General features: G+C 42.8%; 1 protein-coding gene across 1 annotated transcript in view; it reads left to right on the forward strand.

Annotated features, from left to right (window-relative positions):
• Positions 1 to 315: 315 nt before the first annotated feature.
• SP4 (Sp4 transcription factor) overlaps positions 316 to 21,800 on the forward strand; it is a 42,603-nt gene continuing 21,118 nt past the window's right edge. The window contains exons 1-3 of the mRNA XM_066627965.1: positions 316 to 461; positions 1,014 to 1,111; positions 1,528 to 3,055. Of these exons, the coding sequence (XP_066484062.1) occupies positions 455 to 461; positions 1,014 to 1,111; positions 1,528 to 3,055 (1,633 nt within the window). The 5' untranslated portion in view covers positions 316 to 454. The remainder of the gene's footprint in view (positions 462 to 1,013; positions 1,112 to 1,527; positions 3,056 to 21,800) is intronic.

A 21,800-nucleotide genomic window follows, 5' to 3' on the forward strand; every position in this document is an offset into this window, starting at 1 on the left:
TCCTTCGCCCCCCAGCTCTTCTGTGCGAGCTCGCGCCGCCTTGGCCACGCCCACCTCCTCCTTCTCCGCCCCCCCGCCGCTGTCAAGGCCTGCTTGTTGTGAAGGCTCGTGCGGGTCTCGCGCCGCCCCCTCCGTTTCCCGGGCTGCGGCTCGTACACTCCTCAGTGGGTGTCTGTCAGTCAGGGCCTCGCGAGGCCCCGCCCCTCCTCTCCCCCCTCTCTCGTCAGGCTCCCGAGCTGTCAATCAGGCGGCGGGGGCTGAGGCGGGCGGCGGCGGCGGGCGGAGAGACGGGCAGCTACGCCACAGCCCAGCGGCGGCCATTCGTGGAAAAATAGGCCGACCTGCTCCTCCCAGCTCCGGCAGCGACCGGCCTTCTCCCCGCCGCTACCCCAGCACCCCGCCCTCCGTCCCTCCCCTCCTCCTCGAGCCGCGCCTCAGCGGGCGTTCATGCGGGATGAGCGGTACGTACCCCCTCCCCGTCCTGCCCGCCCGGCCCTGCCCCCTCCCTCGCCGGCCCCCTCCCTGTGCGCCGCCCCAGCCCGCCTCCCCCAGCCCGCCGGGTCCCCTTTCTTCCCTGCCTCGCCGGTCCACCCTCCCTCCGTCCCTCCTCCTCTCCTCCCCCTCCTCCTGAGCCCAGCCATCCCTCCTCCGTCGCCGCTGCCTCCCCTTTTCCCCTCCCTCCTCCTGCCCCTAAAGCATCCTGGGCCACTCAGTAGCCGTGGATGCTTCGGGGCAGGAGGAGGAGAGGGCTGTGGGTGGTTCCCCCCCTCGCCTTCAGCCTCTCAGAGCAGAAGCCTGTCAAGCCTCCCCCTTCTGGGTGTTCACCAGCCACCCCCCCTGGGCTGGCTTTCAAACCACGTTTCTCAGGACTCTTCCCCCCTTCCCTGTAGTATGAACTGGAAAGCTCCATCCTCGGCAAGCAGAATGAAGGGCAGGCACCTGGCAAAACTGCCCTGATTTCTTCCACTGCCTGCGTGCAAATCGAGGTAACCATGTTTAATGGCTTTCCGCAGATCAAAAGAAGGAGGAAGCGATGCCCTCGGAGGGAGAGAAGTCTCCCGAGGCGGAAAGCAGTAGCAACAACAAGAAAAGTAAAACTGGAGCCTCTCAGGTAAAACGTATAGGAAAGCAGGGAAGCTGCTAATGTAAAAAAATCAGAACTAGTCTCTGCATTCTGGTCATCTCATGAACAGTTGTTGTGGCTAATTTATGGACACAAATTCCTCTTGCTGGGGCCCACTTTTTTTAAGGGTGTGTTTTATTATCAACACTTTACTGCAAAGGCCTATGAAAAGTTTAGCGGAGGAAGACACTCTTGATTGGGTTTCCATTTACTTGGAATGAATTGCTTCTTAGTTTTTTTGTTGGTTTTTATAACAAGACTAGAATGATAGGTTTGTACATGGCTATGTGTCTAGCTGTCTTGTTTTCAAGCAGATCTTGATATTCCTGTTACAGCTTTTTGTTCAGATATCATTTTATCTCCTAATATGCTGTCTGTATCATGTCTGTATGTATTCTTGTTAGGATTCTCAGCCTTCCCCTCTGGCTCTGCTGGCAGCAACTTGCAGTAAAATAGGGACTCCTGGTGAGAATCAAGCAACTGGACAACAGATTATTATAGATCCTAGTCAAGGTTTAGTGCAGCTTCAAAATCAGCCACAGCAGCTAGAATTAGTAACAACTCAGCTTGCTGGAAATGCTTGGCAGCTTGTTGCTGCTGCTCCTGCTTCAAAAGAGAATAATGTCCAACAATCATCTTCTGTTGCTTCAAGTGCAGCAAGTCCCTCCAGCAGCAATGGAAATGCATCTCCTTCAAAAACAAAACCAGGCAATTCTTCTGGAGCAACTCCGGGACAGTTTCAAGTCATACAAGTACAGAACCCAGGTGGTAGTGTTCAATACCAGGTGATTCCACAGATTCAGACAACGGAAGGTCAACAAATTCAGATAAATCCTGCTAACACCACTGCTTTGCAAGATTTACAGGGTCAAATTCAGCTCATCCCTGCAGGGAATAATCAGGCTATTATTACAACTACAAACAGGACAGCTTCTGGAAATATTATTGCACAGAACTTAGCAAATCAAACAGTTCCAGTCCAGATTAGACCTGGTGTTTCCATTCCATTGCAGCTGCCTATTGCAGGTACTCAGGCACAAGTTGTAACATCATTGCCTATAAACATTGGGGGAGTGACTCTAGCGTTACCTGTAATAAATGTTGCAGCTGGTGGTGGTTCTGGACAGGTTACCCAGTCCACTGATACTGGTGTTTCTAATGGAAGTCAGCTACTGTCAACGCCCGCCACAACAGCTTCTGTTAGTACTATGCCAGATTCTCCTTCTTCCACTTCCACAACTACTGCCTCCACGTCATTAACAAGCAGTGAAACTTTAGTAAGCACTGCAGAAACAGGCCAGTATACAAGCACAGCAAATAGTTCTGAGCCTAACAACGAAGAACCTCAAACAACCACATCAGAAACAGAGGCCCAGAACTCCAGTCAGCTTCAGTCTAATGGACTGCAAAATGTGCAGGATCAGTCAAACTCGCTGCAGCAGGTGCAAATAGTAGGTCAACCTATTCTACAGCAGATACAGATCCAACAGCCACAGCAGCAGATCATTCAGGCTATTTCTCCACAATCTTTTCAGCTTCCGTCAGGACAGACTATTCAGACCATTCAGCAGCAGCCTCTGCAAAATGTTCAGCTACAAGCAGTGAGTCCAACTCAAGTACTCATAAGAGCACCAACTTTAACCCCATCAGGGCAGATCAGCTGGCAGACGGTGCAGGTCCAGAATCTTCAAAGTCTTTCAAATCTTCAAGTTCAAAATGCTGGAATACCCCAGCAACTAACCATTACCCCAGTGTCTTCGAGTGGTGGTACTATAGCTCAGATTGCACCAGTAGCTGTTGCTGGTACACCAATAACACTTAATGCTGCCCAGATAGCATCAGTGCCTAATCTTCAAACAGTAAGCGTAGCCAACTTGGGCGCTGCAGGTGTTCAAGTGCAAGGCGTTCCAGTCACCATTACTAGTGTTGCAGGTAAGTTCTCTATTGAGAATATCCATTGAATAGTGTTGCATCTATGTAATAACAGAATGGATCTTAATGTATATGAGCAGATTAGCCTTTGTTGACAAAATAGTAGACTGGAGTCCTGTGCAGTGCACTTGTAAACCCAAAGTGTCCCTTACACATGAGGGTCTGCTGCTTCTGCCCCTTCCACCTGCAGATGTTTACACCGTGTTGGCTGCTCCACCAGTTGGTCTCCTGCCCTTCAGAAGTGCCTTTTTGAGGATGTTTGGGGCTGTGATGGAGGTGTCAACAAGCCTGTGTGAATCTAACGGAACATATTTGTGTTCTGGGAGACAGAACAGATTATTGTTTTGCAAGTTACATTGCACTGCTTTTCAGATTTGTTGAGTGTTTATCTCTTTATCACTTCCACCAACAGTTCTGACTGAAACTCTTAAAATGTTTTGTTATTTTAACAGTTGATTGTGGTTGGATGAAGAACAAGCATGTGACTTAAGGTTTACAGTTACTTGCCACTATCTTTTAAAATACTGGTACTAGTCTTAAAACTATAACATGAATGGGTTATGCAACCTAACAATACTATAGTTTAATAAAATGTCTGAATTAATAGGTACATAGTATATGTTTCCATATGAGACTGTTCTGCTCAGGAGCCTAGAATTCAATATGCAAACTATACTTATTGATTCTTTCAGGGAAACTTCAACTTACTTATCCTGGTAGAAGAGGAATACAGAATATTTATGTAGATGTAAGACTGGCCAACAAATCTTGTCAAAATCAGCTGGAATTTACAATTTTAGCCATTGTAATTTAGCTGAATATTTAATTTTTAATACTTGAAGACAGTGGTCCTCAAACATTTAGCGCCAGGACCCACTTTTTAGAATAAGAATCTGTCAGGACCCACCAGAGTGATGTCATGACCGGAAGTGACATCAAGCAGGAAAATTTTTAACAATCCTAGGCTGCAATTCTACCCACGCTTACCCAGGAGTAAGTCCCATTTACTATCATTAGTAAAACCATATATGCGCCACTTAATGATGGGATCCGTTCTCCAATCCCCGTTATGCAATTAGGTCATTAAGTGAACATTCAGTCCAATCTATTGCCTTACTGTGTAAACAGACACTTCCTGCCAGATACTAGCTGACTGCACAGGCTGGCTACTGGAGATAGATTTCCTCTTCTTTGCATTAAGAGCCTCTTTGTTGTGTGAACAGACACTCTGCGCAGGCTGTGGGAGATGTGATTGCCTCAGGAAGAGCATCTTTATTCTGCTTTGACTACCATCATATATTCGGCCTGTTGTTAAGCAAACCGTTGTTAAGCAGCAGACACCTGCACATAATGGCCTGTTAAAAGTACAGAGCTGTAACATTTTCCCAGATGCAGTCACAAACCATGGTAGCATCAAATCTAATATATTAAAAATAAAATATTGAAATGAATGGGGACCCACCTGAAATTGGCTCACGACCCACATAGAGGGTCTCAACCCACAGTTTGAAAAACACTGCTTTAAGAAAAATTTCATGACTGGCAACTCTCATTTAGCTAGTAGATGAATTACAACACAAGAAGTCCATTGCATAAATTGGATACTGACATTCTGAATGGTAAGTTCCCTTCTAATGTTCCATAGAGGCCTAAAAGTATTGAGTGAAACCATTTTTTTCCACCTGGGATGTAGATCAGATACATTGGGGGAACTTAGTCTCTCTTCCCTTGCAAAATAGTACATCTGGATTACTTTAAACTAGCACTTTATTTTCAGAGTGAAAGTTGTGTTCTAGCTGTCTTTCATATAAATGAAATTGTTCCCTAAGGTTAGGTTTAGTTCTGATATAAATCTTCATGATTCTTAACTACATATTGCAGTGGTACAACCTGTGAGAATGTGTAATGGTGAAAGCAAGATGAAAAGGATTTTGAGCACAGAAAGGGTGGGCAGTGGATGAGGATCCTTGCCCTTTCATGTATTTGACCCTGGATCCTGTTTCCTCCAGGGGGGAGGATGTGATGGTTTCATATAATCCATGTGCCTAGTTTGCCCATTAGTTACTGCTGAAAAAATAGCTGCCCTCCTTTTTCCTTTAAACTGGTGGCTGTACTGATCTGACATGTTGCCAGATATTTAATGTGCAACACAATGTCCATGCATTAAAGCAAATAAAACGCTTTAAAAAGGGCATACCTTGGATTATCCCTTTTGTGAAATCTTACTGTACCACAGTTGTGCATCATAATTCACATATAGTTACAGTGGCTTCTTGTGATGTGAAGTGGGAATTGTACACAAGTCTTCTAAAGTTGTGTTTAGCTATATGCTCCTATTGACTAACTTTCAGTAAAACATAACAAAATTGCTTCTATGAAGGTGTGTTTGTGGCCATAGTCTTGGAATTGCATCCTGGTGTAGTGTTCTGAGTTGGCTATAAAATTTTAAAAGTAATGCAAGCTTTTCCTGATGTATTCCTCATTCTTTAGATCAGGGGTCTCCAAACCTCGGCCCGGGTGCCAGATGCGGCCCGCGGCAAGCCTCTTGTTCCCTGAAAGCCTCTGGCCCACTTGGCTGAACATGACAGGAACTATGCTCTAGTTGTGTCTGGAGAGTATTCTAAGGGCCAGAGAGGTTGAATGAATGAGCCCATTCATTCATTTATTCACTCATCTATCTCTAATTTATTTATATAAATTTTATATTTAAATTTTTTTCCAGCCCTCAACACCGTGCCAAGTATTTAATGCAGCCCTCTGGCCAAAAAGTTTGGAGACCCCTGCTTAGCAGGAGGGCCACATCATCTCTCTGACACTGTCTCAGGCAATGGGGAAAAAAGAATTAATTTACATTTCAAATTTGAATAAATTTACATAATGAATACATTAGAGATGGAATTTATATGAATGAATGAAGGTCTTGCAATAGCTCAAGGCCTATAAAAGCCCTTGCACAAAGCAAGGCTGGCCTTTCCTTCACTGCCACTGCTGTCAGGCCAGCACAGGCTCCAGCAAGTCTCTGGAGGGCCAGAGACTCATTGGAGACTGGGGGCTCCCTGTGGGCGGAATTGGGAGTCCTCGAGGGCCACAAGTGGCCCCAGGGCCGGGGTTTGGGCACCCCTGCTTTAGATGAATTAAAAATGTGTATATATTAAAAACCAAAGATGATATTCCAGAAAATTGAGATCACTCTTCAGATAGGCATTCGATTTAATATGTAAATTTTAGGCTAATTATCTGGTTATTTGTAATCTCCTATAGATCATATTGCACACTTGACAAAATCACTGCTAATATTTTTCATTATTCATTGACAACATTGCAGGGTCTGTGTGTTCCCACCCCCACAACCAAAAAAAAGTTTGGACATAGTAAGTTACCCATCATCACCTTAGAAAGAGATTTAGAGATTGTTGATTACGTAACCCACAGGGTTTTGTCCTGACATGTGGCAATTGTTGCTGATGTTGTACGTCAGATATCAAGATGGCAACTAATGCAGATTGAAGATTTCCATATCTTGATGTTCAATGATAATGTGAATTTTCTTTATTGAAGATGGGCAGTGAGTATCTTCATAATCCAGGATTGTCCTGAATTAACACTGCCCCCCTCCCTCAGACCAGTGGCTTTAAGATAATTCTAAGCATGAGAGAGTTTTCTGTATTTGTTGTTTAAGGTTTGTCCTACTCATTGACAAGAACAAGGTGATAGCAACTATTCTGTCACTTGAGGCTGTGGGTGGATGATCACATTTTTTTAAAATGTTCTGTGTGGTATGCAAGCCTCTGTACAGTGATACTGCTAGGTTAGAACCTTTCTCTGATGTGCTAGCTTTTTATTACTTGCATGAGTTGTGTGTGTGTTTTAAGAAGGGGCATTAAAAACTGAGTCCCTCGTCTGCAGTCTGAAATGGTGCACTTGAGATACTTTGAACACATTTTCATTCTCAGGTAGGCTAAAGACTTACTCGCTGGTGACAGTCAGCCCAATCCCAAGCTGCCTGGTGTGCGGGGCTCCCATGGCACCAAAATGACTACTGCAGGATCCTGAAAGAGCCAGGCAGGTCCTGCAGGCTCCTCAGGAGAAGGGAACTTTAGTCCCATTCTACAGGTAAGGGAAGTAGCCCTACAATGGAGCTACTCAGTTATGTGGCAGCTCTTTAGCTACCACAGAATCAAGGAGTCCCATGTCAGGCCACATAGCCTTACACAGGCCTCCAGATCTGATGAAGCTGAGCTCTGCTGGTTCCACACCGCTCTCTCCCCGTCATTTCCCCCTGCCCTCCCCCCACCCCCACTTCACCTCTCTGTCGCCTTGCAGTTCAGGCGACTGTGGTTAGTGGAACACGGGCTTGGTGCTGGAGCAGGCCCAGTGCAGGCTCGCACTGAGCTAACTCTGGCACCAGGCCTGAGGTACAGCTTGCAAACGTGCCTTATAGCACGTTTGCAACAGTGCGTGCTGGTGGCAAGCCGGTGCAAGAAGCACAGAATCTGACCCTTACTGTTCTATTGAAGTTTCTACTTTGGTCTGGGTTCTCACTACCTCTGTTCAACTTGCAGTTTCATATTACACATTATAATAGAAGGGCTCAATATGGCTGGTTGAGTGGTGATTCAACCTACTTAAATTGATTGAAAGAGATCCAAAAATTTCTGCTTTTGAACTGCAAATTTTCAATCGGAAATGATTTGAAACTGAAGAAAACAAGCTGAGGAAGGTAGTTAGTTCCCATGTTCTTTTCTTTTCAGTATAGGCCACTGATTCCCAGCTGTGGTCTGTGGACCACACATGATCTGTGAGACCCTGAGAAGTTGTCTGCAAGGTCTCAGGAAAAAAATAGCCTTCAGTCACTTCCAGTGTCTCACAGAGTGAGCGCTCCCCCATGAACCACCAGAGAGGACAATAAATGGACTGCCTGCAGCTGGCACTGAAGTGGTGGCTGTGGCTGGTCCATTCTCTGCCCTCTCTGGTAGTCCATAGGGAGCGCTCACTCAGGAGATAACTCCTGACAGTCTACCATAGAGGGCAGAGAACAGACTGCCCACAACCGGCAACAGAAACAGCAACCCACACAACTTCTCAATAATGAAAAAATCTAATCTTTAATAAATCTTATCTAATTATTACAAATTTAATTGTATATTTTGTGTGCTGGGGTGGGTGGAGTTACATGTGGTCTACGACAATTCCAATTTTTATCTCAGTGGCTCTTAAAGGTTGGGAACCACTGATATAGGCAGTAGTCGATGCATTATGTTTTAGAAATTGATACAATCAAACATGTCTGGCTGTAATCTCTCAACTAATATTAGTTTCCCTTTTTATGTAAGAAGAACCTTGCAGGAACAGGCCTAGGGCCCATCTAGTCCACTTTCCTGTATCTCACAGAGGCCCACCAGATGCCTCTCGGCACTCACAAAACAAGATATCAGTATACTATTACCACTCCCTTGCATACAGAGAGAGGCTGCCTCTAAACCTCAGAGGATGCATACAGCCATCATGACTTATAACCTGTGATGGGTTTTTTCTCCATTAAAAGCATCTAGGCTAGGTGCCATCACAACATCCTGTGACAAGGAGTACAACAGATGAATTACATGTTGGGTAAACAAATATTTCCTGGTTCTGGTATTGTGTGAGAAGAAAAAGAACTTCCCTTTATCCATCCCATGCACAATTGTGTATGTCTCAATCGCGTCCCCCCATCCAGGTGCCTTATTTCTAGACTGAAGAGCCCTAAACATACCCTTTCTTCATCAGGGATGTTCTCCAGCCCACTCTGCATTTTAGTTGCTCCTGCACCTTTTCTAATTCTACGAGATCTAGACACAATGCTCCAAATGTAGCCTTACCATCAATTCCTCCCCCATATATAAAAATTCCTGTACTTGATCTATGGTGCTTAAGAGAACTATTGGAATTTTTTCCTCCACCTGTTATTTATAATATTACTGGGATTTATATGTATGTTCTGCCAAGTTTGCTACTTTTTATTCCTCATACTTCCAGCCCTGGGAGGTTTATGGTTTGTACATATTTAAACTAAATGTCTGTTGGGAAGTTTGTTTCTTCCATATAAATAAGACTAGGCTAAGGTTTTTTTAAAATTAAATGTTTTGTGTTAGAAAATGTATGCATGTGTTCCCTGGTATCTGTGGGGAATACCTTCCTTCCCCCCCCCCCCGTGAATACTGGAAACTGCTGATAAGGGGGCACCCTATCTCCATGCCCCCCCATTGCCCATTCATTACCTTTGTTTATGTTTGTAACAGTTGCACAAAAGGGCTCTGAAATTAACCAAACAGGCATACTGCCTCTTGCAATTCCTGTCTGCCTCTTGCTTTAACAGACAAGCAAGCAGGCTAGAACAGAGAGTGAACTTCCTGTTTCCTGTTAATGTTCACACTCCACTAAGTGCCTTTTTGTGCAGCTGTTATGAACATAAACAAAGGTAGTGGGATGGGAGACTGTGGGGTTCATGGATACCGGGGGATACCTGCACACACTTTTTTGTCTAGCTGCCTTAGCCTGACTTGCGTAGTTCATACAGATTCCTTTATCATTTTCAGATCAAAATTCTTCAAAATATCTAGGCAGCAAAATGGAAATACAATGTGAATCTGCTCTGAGGCATATGAAGGGCAAGTGACTCTGGAAAAGTAAAACTTCAGAAACCTTAAAAACCTATCTCAAATTGAAACCAAAAGTAATACCTTGCTAATTTTATATGTTAGTTTCATAAATGCTAGTGAAGATTACTACTTCAGTCTGAGCACCATAGATGTTGCTTGCTGCTTCATGTTGATGATGTTGTTCAGTCGTAAGTCGTATCCGACTCTTCATGACCTCATGGACCACTGCACACCAGGCCCGCCATCTACCACTAACTTCCGTAGTGTGTCCAAATTCATGTTCATTGCCTCCGTGACACTATCTAACCATCTTATATTCTGCTGTCCCCTTCTTTTGCTTTCAATTCTTCCCAGCATCAGGGTCTTTTCTAAAGAGTCCTCCCTTCTCATGAGATGACCAAAGTATTTAAGCTTCAGCATCTGTCCTTCCAATGAACAGTCAGGGTTGCTTCATGTAAGAGAGCCCTAATGTGGTTTTTTTGTTTTTCTTTAAAGAAGAAAAACAGTTCAGGAAGCCTGAATTTAGATATAAACATGCAATATGAATCTGGGGCATATCTTTCTCCATTCCAAATCTACAAAAGCAGAGTGGGGAAAGGATTAAGCACTCCTGCCCTGCCACTTTTACAATTAAAATTCAGTGCAACATTTATATATAGGCATTGAAACTGTCTTGTATATTACATGTTAATGTATAGTTTACCCCGAAGAGTTTTTATGTAAGGACATCCATACTGAGTCAGGTGAAGATCTGTCTACTTCAGGGGTCTCGAAACTACAGCCTGGGCCCACATACAGCCTGCCACATGATTTTATCCTGCCCACAGCAACTTGTTTTTTTTGTCAGAACATTTGCTAATGTTTGACATTTTTACTCTCTCTATATCATTTCTCAGCTTAAGCACATCATTATTTCTTTGTAATTGTCACATTTCATTTTTGTTCTGAATAGTATCATGCTGATTCCAAAAAAAGATTCAAGTAAAATTTCATTTATTCATAAAACCGATTTTTTTGGTCCACGAAAATGTGTAAAGTATACAAAGAGGCCCTTATACTGAAAAGTTTGGAGACCCTTGATGTAGTCCAGCATCTTGTCTCATTCAGTAGCAACCCAGATGCTTCTGTGAAACCCACAAACATGATTTCAATGTAGTAGCCTTCCTCTGCAGATAGTATTGAGTGATTACTGAATCTGGAGGTCCCACATAGTGATATTAGCTAACAGGTGGGTTCATAAAGAATGTTAGCTAAAGACATGTTAGCTAATTGTTATCGCTACACGTTGTAACAGTGAGTTCCATAGACAGATTGTGCAATGTGCAGAGAGCTATTTTCATCCTGAATTGACTACTGACTGGCTTCATTGGATGATCTCAAGCTGTAATGTTAGTGGGGTAAGAGAAACTTCTACACCATGCATACTTCTGTAAATATCTCTTGTGTGCCCTCCTTAGGATTTAAAATTTTTTTTTAATAAAGACCCACGATTATTCACATTTATATACTTTTACATACACTTAAGGAGCTCAGGATGGTGTATACCAGTCATTCCCAAACTTTTTAGCGCTGGGACCTACTTCGCTGTTGGGACCAACCTGGCTTTTACAAGACTTTAAAAAAAGTTTGATTCTTTCCAGTTTCAGCTGCTCAAGCGTTGCAAATGTGGCTATACCACAGATCTTTATAATGGCATTATAATATTAGCAGTCTCATTTTAAGTCCCATTCCTAATTAGAATGGCTCCCTGAGTGGCTGCATCCGTGCTTTTGCACAGGCAAAGTAGTTCCTTTGGTGGTGGTTTTGCATTGGCCTGATGACACTGGGCCAGCAAGAGCTGTGTGTTTGGGGCCAAATATGTTTCAACTTACCTACAGTCTTCTGGAACCTGGTACGTTTGCAGGGGGCTTGGTGTACTCCTACTATGGAATGCCTTCTGTGCAACTGGGTCAGTATCTTCAATGAGCTATCCCTGTGGTACCAAGGTCACTTTTCATGTTAATATTCCAGTACAGACCCAAGCAGTGTATATGTGAAGTTAGGAATGTTTTTGCCCCAATGTACCTCTCTTTACACTGACTTTTCCCCATTTATCCAGTTTGAATTCGCTTGGGTTTTTACCTCCTAATAATTTGGCATCATCTACAAATGTAGCTCCTTAACTATTTATCCTCCATCTCTAGGTCATATGTGAACAAGTTACAAAGCAGTGATCCTTGGGGGAATGTTGCTTTTCTCCATTGTGAGAACTGCCTTTCTGCTTTCATATAGATTAGTTACTATGAGAACTTGTCCTCTTATCCACTGATTCTTAAATTTATTCAGGAGTCTTTGGTTTTCTGCCTTAGTCTGTACTAATAAAAGTGGGGAAATGAAGTTTGAAACCAGTCTAGTTAAAAGTTAGGGGCAGTATTCATTGACTTTGCTGTGACAAATGTTTCCTTCTATTCTCCTATTTTTAGTAGTTTTTCTGCTACAAACTAATTATTATTTCTGAAAACAAAAAGAGTAATGACATCTGTAGGGACTGAGTTTATGACATGGGCCAGTGAACACATCAGATACATAATCGTCAGTCTCTGACAGTCACCAACACGCTATGTTTGAGGTTTAACCTTCTCCTGTTCTGTTTCCCAATCTAAATTGCCTTCTCTTTCATCTCCCTGTTGTTAGCTCTGCTTTAAGAAAATGCAGGTACAGTAGTAGGTAAGGTGGAAAAATTTCAGATACTATCTACCTGCCTGACTACAATCTCTATATGAAACCCTGAGCTCACAAATAAAGCTCAAATCATTTACTTGTGTCAAACAAGACTGGATGTGCATTTAATCATGTAAGGCTCAAAGTCAATCCTTTACCCCATTAAGTGAATTCAGGCAATTCCCACCTCATTCAAAAGGACTGGTTGCTTTCATTGTTAGTCTTTTCAATGAGTTATATTGTACACAGAGTTGGGCTACATACCAGAACTGAAGTACTGGAGATGTATAAGCTTCTGCTGCAACTGCTGCCATTTACTTTTAGTACTTTTATACTATCTTTCTACCCAAAAGGGCATTCAAAGCAGCTCACAAGAAAAAACTATTGATACCATTGTTGTCGCATTTTTAGTTGCTGTTCAAATTTCTGTCTTGATCAATTCTTGGTACTAGTTTGTTTTCATTACCATCTCCATCTGAGAACTTATCTAAATTGGACATTGTTCTGAGTTTTAAACTTTCATATTTGGGGGAAATATGGCTTGTTTAATTTATCATTTTGCATGCTTGGGGGGGGTTGTACATATGGAAGTGATAATGCAAGGTTTTGCACACAGAGGTCTGAATGGAATCCTGGCTTGGCTTTGTGCTTGTGCAGCATATTGCACAGGATCAAAATATAACATTTGATGAAGAAATAGCAAAGAAGATTTCAAAACATAATTTATATCTGTGGCTTAAAGACTTGAGAAACATTTCAAATTATGTTTTGAACTCATCCAGCCATGAAAGCCTTAGTTTGTTTGGAAAGAGAAGATTGTAGTGGGGAAAAAATCACGAAAAATATTTATGGCCTTTGGTTCTCTACTTAAGGACCTCTTTGTGGACCAAAGTGGTTCTCCCCTCGGATACTTGGATCACCAGCCTGCTGGGTGAGCTCAGTCTGGGGCAGACCACTTAAAACTGCCCATGTGAGAAGCAGTTCTCACTCAAGACACAATCCCGGTCACCTTCAGCAACTGCTCATGGGACTTGTCGATGGTCATAGCAAACTAGATGTTGAGTGGGAACTGCATCCTCTTGAACTTGAAGGAGTACTCTGATGGTATGAGTGATATGAATGCTGCCCTGCCCTCCCCCCCCCCAGCACAGCCTGTGAGCACTGGCCTTGATGACGTTCCTGCAGAGGGCCTTCACTCACAGCCTGGTGCCATTACAGAGTTGGGATGTTGAGGTTCTGAAACAACATTACTGGAGTGTCCCCCACTGAGGAGAAGCTTGTTGGCTGCGAAGCCAGGAGTGTTGAGGAATTCCATGCGGTAGCGGACCGTATCATCAGTTTGCACCACCGAGTTGACATACCTGTGCTCCTGTCCCTTCGATCAACATAAATAGAGTGTAATTAATGGCAGCAGCCTTGTCATCAAGGCAAGCCATACAACTCTCGAACCAGTGTCCTTCCCTAATTCTCCTCTCGCTGGAACACAGGGATAAGCAGAGCAATGCCTCCTGTGAGGGAAGTGAGACTCTTCCACCCAATTCTTGAGTCAGTGCCCCTTCCTAACTCTTCTTTCACCAGAACGCAGGGATAAGCAGGACAAAGGTTGGTGATGGCACAAGTTCTCAGGAGAAATGCTTGTCAAAATCTTGAGGTAGCAAAACTTCACATTGAGCCAGAAATATACTTCATTTTACTGTTCAGAGTAGTCACTAAAATTACTGTTATTTTACTGTTACTACCCCTTGCCATAGCAACTTAAAAAGGGTTTGTTTAAACGGGCCTTATTTGCCATGTAGGCCTCAAGCCTGTGTCGGGCAGTAGCACGGGGTAAAAAGCAGGCCCAAATAATAGGGAGGGCTCTATAATTCATCTCCAAATTTAGATTTGCCCCTTTAGGGGTTGATTATGGTGATATCCTGAATTTAATCATTTGTGTGGTTACCCTTTGTAAGCAAAAACCAAGTCGATATCTCATTGGGCCTAAGAGATATTGAGGAATCCGTGAAAACACTTTTTACCCCCTTTTACCCACTTAGAGGTTGAATTTCTAAAAATCCCTTCTTAGTAGCCCTTTCCATCATGGAAGGAACATACTCTCTGTATTTCATGTTTCTAGTTTTGGGCTGGGTGTTAATGAGTCAGTCAGGACATTCATTTTTATATAGATTCAAGCAGCTTTCTTGTGAAGAAGCCATATAAAGTGGCTATACTGTACACCTAAACTAGAGCTAATTGGGAAAAACCTATGCCATTTTTGGATTTGACACCCTAAAAATATCCTAAATTTGTCTAAGCACCCTTGGCAAAAAAATGGTTTTTTTGTTTTGTTTTTTTTGGAGTCTTATGTTATAAATCTTCAACTCTCCTCCACAGCATGGGAGTAACATAAATTCAGGTGGTCTCTTAACAATAGGTCAATAAATTGTCTAGTAGTACTAATATCTAAATAACAGTTTTTCAAACTGTGCTGAACAGTTTGTATTTAAACTTTTAAAATTATTTGTAGGATTTTTTTCTTGGAGACAGTTGTATAGCCTGGTGCCAAATTTGCTTTTTGTATTGATTCTAATTTCATGTTTTTCATGGACAAGTCTTCTAATGGCTTGTGCATGAACCTCTTGACAGTGAACAAGTCAGTTTCTGTATCAATAAGAACATAAGAACAGCCCCACTGGATCAGGCCATAGGCCCATCTAGTCCAGCTTCCTGTATCTCACAGCGGCCCACCAAATACCCCAGGGAGCACCCAGATAACAAGAGACCTCATCCTGGTGCCCTCCCTTGCATCTGGCATTCTGACAAAATCCATTTCTAAAATCAGGAGGTTGCGCATACACCTCATGGCTTGTACCCCGTAATGGATTTTTCCTCCAGAATATCTTTTGTAATGCACAATTACAGGTACAAGAAGTTCTCATTTAATATCAGTAGGTTCTTGGAAACTGCAACTTTAAATGAAGTGACTTAAAACCAATTTTATAGTAGGCGAATTGATATAATGTACATGTTTGTATTCAACCTCATCACAGACTTTATGAAAGAATGCCAAAATCTATGCAGCTAAAGAGTTAAAGTAGAGGGCTGTCCAGAGGGAATAGTAGGCTTCTAGGGCTTCATGGGCATTGTAGGAAAACTTTAGGAGTGTATTCCAATTAATGGCTGCCTTACTTTAGGTAGTGTACCTTCTTTTTATGATGGGATACTTTTGATAGTAGTGTTATTTTCCCTGCTTTTATGTCAAAGCAAGTCCTGGTGTCCCTAGCAAAACCACTGCGGTGTCTTGTCAGGAATGTGGCTGTTGGAGGCAGCTCAGTTTTACATAGGCTGTGCTGTAGCGTAAGACTTTTGGGGGGAATAAAAACTTATAACTTGTTACTCCTGGGGGTGGAGTGGATTTTTTTTTCCTCATCAACATTAAAACAAAATGGCATTGAAGGAAACAGCATTAAGTGAGAACTTCCTGTACTTGTTTAATCTGACCACAAGGTACAGTTCATTTGTTTCATTGTTCTTTTGACCTTTTTTCCTACCCTACCATACAATCTCTTCTATAATGGGGTGGGTTTATCTTTCAAAGTAAGCTGGGTTGAAGAATCCTGTAAATAGACTTCAGAACCAACAAAACAAAATATATTTTGTCATATCAAATTATACTACAATAGAACCTCCAGAGTTGACCGTCTCTCTGTATTGACCACCTTCTTAAGTTGACCTAATTTTCACAGTATGGACAGACACTGCATATACACTATGGGAGACCAACCTCTCTATATTGACCACCTCTGTAAGTTGTATCTTGACCACTTCAGCCATTGCACAGAGTATTAATTTACCCTCTGTAAGTTGCTCACTGAACGCAATACTTTGGGCGTGTGTTTTGTCTGGTTTGTCCCATCTTGGAAAAGCAAGAAGCCACGTGACAATCCCTCCCCTACACCTGCTAGCACGTGTGCAAAAGGGTTTTCATAGGTGGGCACACTGCACATAGCCAACAGACCTGCGTCAGCTGCCCATTGTAGCTGGACATGTACCAAGTTGTGAGGGACATGAGGTTGCTTGTGCATAGTGAAACCACTGTCCTTTGGTTCCCATCTCCAGTGCATTACTTTACACTTATATTGAAACACAACTGCTATTTTGCTGCCTATTCTCCCGGTTTGGCGAGATCCTTCTGGAGCACTTCACAATCCTTTCTGGTCTTCACCATTCAGAAAAGTTTAGTGTCATCCACAAACTTGTCCACCTCCCTGCTTATCCCTGTTTCCAGGTCATTTATGAAGATGTTGAAAAGTACCAGTCCTAGGACAGATCCTTGAGGCGCTCCACTTTCCACGTCTCCACTTTTTTTGTCAAATGCCCATTGACACCTACTGTCTGTTTCCTGGTCTTCAACCAATTCCCAATCCATGAGAGGACCTGTCCTCTTATTCCCAGACTGTGGAGTTTTCTCAACAGCTTTTAGTGAGGGACCGTATCAAACACCTTCTGGCATTTAGTGAATCTGAAGAGACCCAGTGGACGCCAGGCAGCCTAAGTAAAAAAGTGTGTTGTTTTTTTTAGCTGTTGGGGCTATGTAACATGTTACATGCTATGGGCTGGCAAGGGATAGCATTGATTTGCCTGTCTGCTATGAAACCAAGTATTTTTTTTTAACTTTACAATTTTTTTAAGCTTATGAATTTTCAGGGTTTTTTTTAAACACTGATTGTGGGCTGTTTATTCTCTGTCTCTTGATGTAGATGATATATTTTATTTATTTATTTTATTTATCACATTTTTATACTGCCCTTCCTTCAAAGAGCTCAGGGTGGTGTACATGGCAGCTCCCTTTTTTCCTCACAACAACCCTGTGAGGTAGGTGAGGCTGAGAGAAAGTGACTGGCCCAAGGTCACCCAGGGTGCTTCATGGCTGAGGGGGGATTTGAACCTGGATCTTCCAGGTCTGAGTCTACCTCACAAACCACTACACCACCCTGGCTCTCTATGTACTATATACATACTAAATACATAGTAAGCATCACAAGAGGATCAATTCTCATTGATATTTGCAATAAAACTTAAAAAAAAATCCAATCTAAATAATAACTTGGCCTTGCATTTGTTGTCCTGGGAGCCAAACATGATAATATTTAAATGCCTTTTTTCCCGTATGTTGACCACCTCCCTATGTTGACCAATTTCCTCCAGTCCCTTGGGTGGTCAACTTAAAGAGGTTCTACTGTAATTTTAAACCTCTAGAGAGGTCTGGTTCAACCATGCAGAAATATTTTGTGGCTGCTGTTCCTGAACTACACCATGGCACCCTGATGAATTTACAGGGGCACTGCAAACTATTTTAAATTTCAAGGTGCAGGTTGGCCCACATTCTCCACAAGTTTGTACCTGCGGATTTGAATATCAGTGGGGAGTGCCACCTGTAGCCCTTCGAACCTGACCAGATTTGTGCTCTGGTCAGGTCTGGAAGCCTTTCTGATGGCTGGGGAGGCAGTAGAAGGACCTTCCAGTTTTGGGGACCTTCCCTGGCACTCAGAAGGGCCTCTCGACCTGACCAGAGCTGTGTTTTGGTTAGGTTTGGAGGGCTGAAAAATCCAGATATTGGAATCCGCAGGGGGTTCCTGGAAAGTTTACACCTGTCTTAAGGGAATTTCTCTACATCTCACCCTGATTTCTGAAAACAATCTTGAAGTTCTGAAGATGGGTGTGTGTATTCAAATGTACACAGTGATTATACCCAAGAAATTAATGAGGTACTTCTGGAAAGCATTAAAGAACATCTATAAAGTCAGTGTATCTTCAGAAATAGATTTCAGTAGAATGTTTCATAGAGAAATACTTATAATTTGTTCTTCATGTTCTAATCATGATTGGAAAAGTGCTGGCTCTTGGGTCACTTGGGAAATGAAAATTCATCGCTGGTACCTGGAGTTTTGTCTGTGTTTACTGATAGCAGTCTCTTCCTCCTGGGTCAGATTTTGCTATGCAGATGATGGCTTCAACCATCTCATGTTCTTTTTGGTGGCAGTAATGTAGCTAGAGGGCTTGTCTGTCTTAAGTTTTTGCAGGCACCTGAATTGCCATGCAAGTGGCCCCTCTTCCTCCTCTTCAGAGCCATTCCAGGCTGTGAGTGCAAAATGGAGATGTCTCCTCCATTTTGCTTTCACTGCCCAGAATGGCTCCGACGGGGAGGGGAAAGGGCTGCTTGCACAGTGTATTTAGGCACCTGTAACAACTTTCCTGTGTGACTCCCCTCTATACTGTTTGGTAGTGAGGATTCTGCAACCAAAGAAAATGTACTCTGGTTCTGCTATGGCTTTGAAAGCTACAGCAGCGAGAGAGAATGAAACAGCAGCTCTTTCACTTAACTAAGCTGGGCCAAAGAAGGAGAAGAGTGGAGTTCAGGAACTTTGTCATGCTCTGCAGACAGGATAGAGCAGTGGTTCCCAAACTGGTGGGTTGCGACCCACCATCCAAGAAGGCACTTGTTCCTGCCCCTTTAAGGGGTGGAGAGAGGGAAAGGCATCAACAGGATACCCAGGATCGCACTGCTGCCGGGGGTGCTCCCTGCACCCCCCCCAGAGGCTGGCACTCCCTCAGGTAAGTTGAAACCCCCCCCCCACACACACACACACACACACTGGCAGCACAGCGGTCCTGGGGATTATGTTGCTCCCATAGCCACTTCCTTGCACACATTTACAGTGCTTCTAACTCCCTTGTAGGAGTTTGGGAAGCACTAGGCTAAAGTGTCCATGTGTCGGGGTAACCAACCCCTTCATAGCATCCTGTCAGAGTGATAGGTTTGCTAACCAAAATGATAACTGTGAAGAATGGTAGATGCAAAAGAGGAGAATGTAGGTGTCATTTGTTCAACTGGACCAGGTTCCTCATTGTCCTACTTATAAATTCTTAGTGATTCTAGAAATCTGGAGCGAATACATGGCAGTGGCTGGCGATATTTCTTGCAGTATTTTTTCTGTACCTGTGCACTGCTTCATCAAGAAACACACCAACTACTGCAGCTTATCTGTCTTTGGCAGTGTAAGAGAGTAAGCAATGCTACTGTAGCTCTGGGCAAGGCTGGATGAAAAAGAGTGCTGCAAAGGTGACCTCTTGCCTGTGTCACTTGTACTATATGCTGACTAAGGGGCCTTCTGTGTTCTGGAAACTTGTATGTTCAGAGGGGCTGAATCAGGGCTACATCAGACATTACAGTAAATTATGTATCTACATTTATGGAGAAAGACTATGTTCTTTTATAATCTGAAGGTTATTCAAAGATCTGAAAATATGGTAAACTGGCTGTAATTCCTGGCAATTTGTTTACTGCATGTTTTCGGATATCATATTCCCTTCAAATATTATTGAAAAAAGATGTTGATGTACAATGGATTGTGGGGACCAATTTTTGCTGTTATTTTTGAAGTAATCATTATGTCCAGCAAATGTTTTCTGAAGTACACTCAGATCTATCTTCAGACTTCACCTGTACAAATCATTTAAGATATTAAATTTATTAATAAACTCTAATTGTTCTTTCTGTTTACAACTTGGCTTGGAATTATTATTTATTTCATGTGTATCCCACTTTTCTGTAGTAATTACAGTCCAAGCAATTTGGAACAAAAGAAATAACCACCATAAAAAGGATTTAAAACAGTAGAAAATGCTCTTAGTAAACAATAAAACAGCTACATAAAATTATATTCAACACTACATACTACTGTTGAAGAGACCTCAGGACTTAATGTTACCAATTAGTTGATCAGTTGGTCAGTTAGTTGACCAATTAGTTGATCATTACTGTGTTTCAAATAACCAAAATTCTCACTAAAATATGTTCCAGGATCTAGTCAATTGGGAAAAAAACCACCGCTATATTCATCTTTTGTAAATTCTGTTTGCACTATATATATAATAATTTTATAACTATAAATTTATAGTTTATAAATTTACTAACTATAATGCTGCTGCCTCTGAACAATCTGTTCAGAGGAGCAGAAAGCAACCTCTACTGGCTGGCAGTTCTAGCAAATTATAAAGTGTTAAAGAGCAAGTAGCAGTTTAGCTGCATGGGAACATATGTTGGTTTGTGCTGTCTTGTGTAAAGAAACCAAACAAGATGTAGAACTGAATTTGGAAAAGTATTTTCTTGTAGATTGGATGATAGAATTTTAGACCAAGTAGGTGGAACAGAAGATTTAGTGTTATTTAAACCTGTGCTGTTGTAACTACTAGATACAAGTGACAAGATGGTTCAGAAACACATTAGCTATAAAAATCTATCATGAGCCACACCGGCTCTTTGACGTATAATGTGCAACTCTCAGAAATATGTTGGCTGAGCTCCTTTTGGCATCACAATTAATATAAAAGGTAAATAAGAAACTTTCAAGCTTTGTAATTTACCAGGTATAAACTGAGAGTCCACTGGATTAAAATATAAGTTTAATGTTCATGGTGACTAAATATATTTAAGAATTTAAATGTTTTTTAAATATTACGTCTCAAACATCTGAAGTTTTGTTCAGCTCTCAAATATCTGAAGTTTATTGTATGTGACTCTTATGTTAAGCAAGTTTGGCCATCCCTGGTGTAAAGCAGGGGTGCTCAATAGGTGGATCGTGATCTACCGGTAGATCGCGAGGCAAAATGAGTAGATTGCGGAGTGCCGACCCCCCCCTTCAGGTGCCTCTGGGAGGAAACGCCAGGAGTAAGGTCCATTGTACTCAATGGGGCTTACTCCCAGGTAAGTGTGGCTAGGATTGCAGCCTCACAGCCTAATCCTAGGCATGTCTACTCAGGAGTAAGTCCTGTTATACTCAGTGGGGCTCAAGGTACACCAACATACATTGTACACATAAATGTTATATGTTATGATGGCGCGAACATTGTAAAAAAAACTCTGGTAGATCTCCGGGCCTTGCTCTCCGGGTTTCAAAGTAGCTCTCGAGCCAAAAAAGTGTGAGCACCCCTGGTCTAAAGCATATACTAAAAAACCCTTATAGCAGGCCTGCCCTGCATCCACAGCAGGGTTGGAGCCAAAAGTGGCTCAGCCCAGGGCAAGGGGAATTGCGTCCCCTTACCCTGGGAAATGCTGCAGCAGCCCCAATGAGGCTACTCAGAGCTGCCCTGGGCTGCCCAGGAACGCGGATAGGATCCAGCATAAGTGCCAGATCCCGCCCCCACTCAACCCCCACCTGCCCACAGGCCCACCTGCTGGCTGTCCTGCCCTGCCCCAAAATGCTTTTTTTACACCCCTCCAGATGCCTGAGTTGGCCTGACTCAATTGGTGCGAACTTATCGCTTGTTTTGGCTGAGTGGGTCCCATGTCAGTCTCCAGAGGCCAGCACACATCCATGCGCAGACCTTGCTCTTCTGGTGATGCAAAAGTGCTTTACAGCACTTTT

This window comes from Tiliqua scincoides, chromosome 5 (assembly GCF_035046505.1).
Source record: "Tiliqua scincoides isolate rTilSci1 chromosome 5, rTilSci1.hap2, whole genome shotgun sequence".
In the NCBI taxonomy this organism is placed as follows: Eukaryota; Metazoa; Chordata; class Lepidosauria; order Squamata; family Scincidae; genus Tiliqua; species Tiliqua scincoides.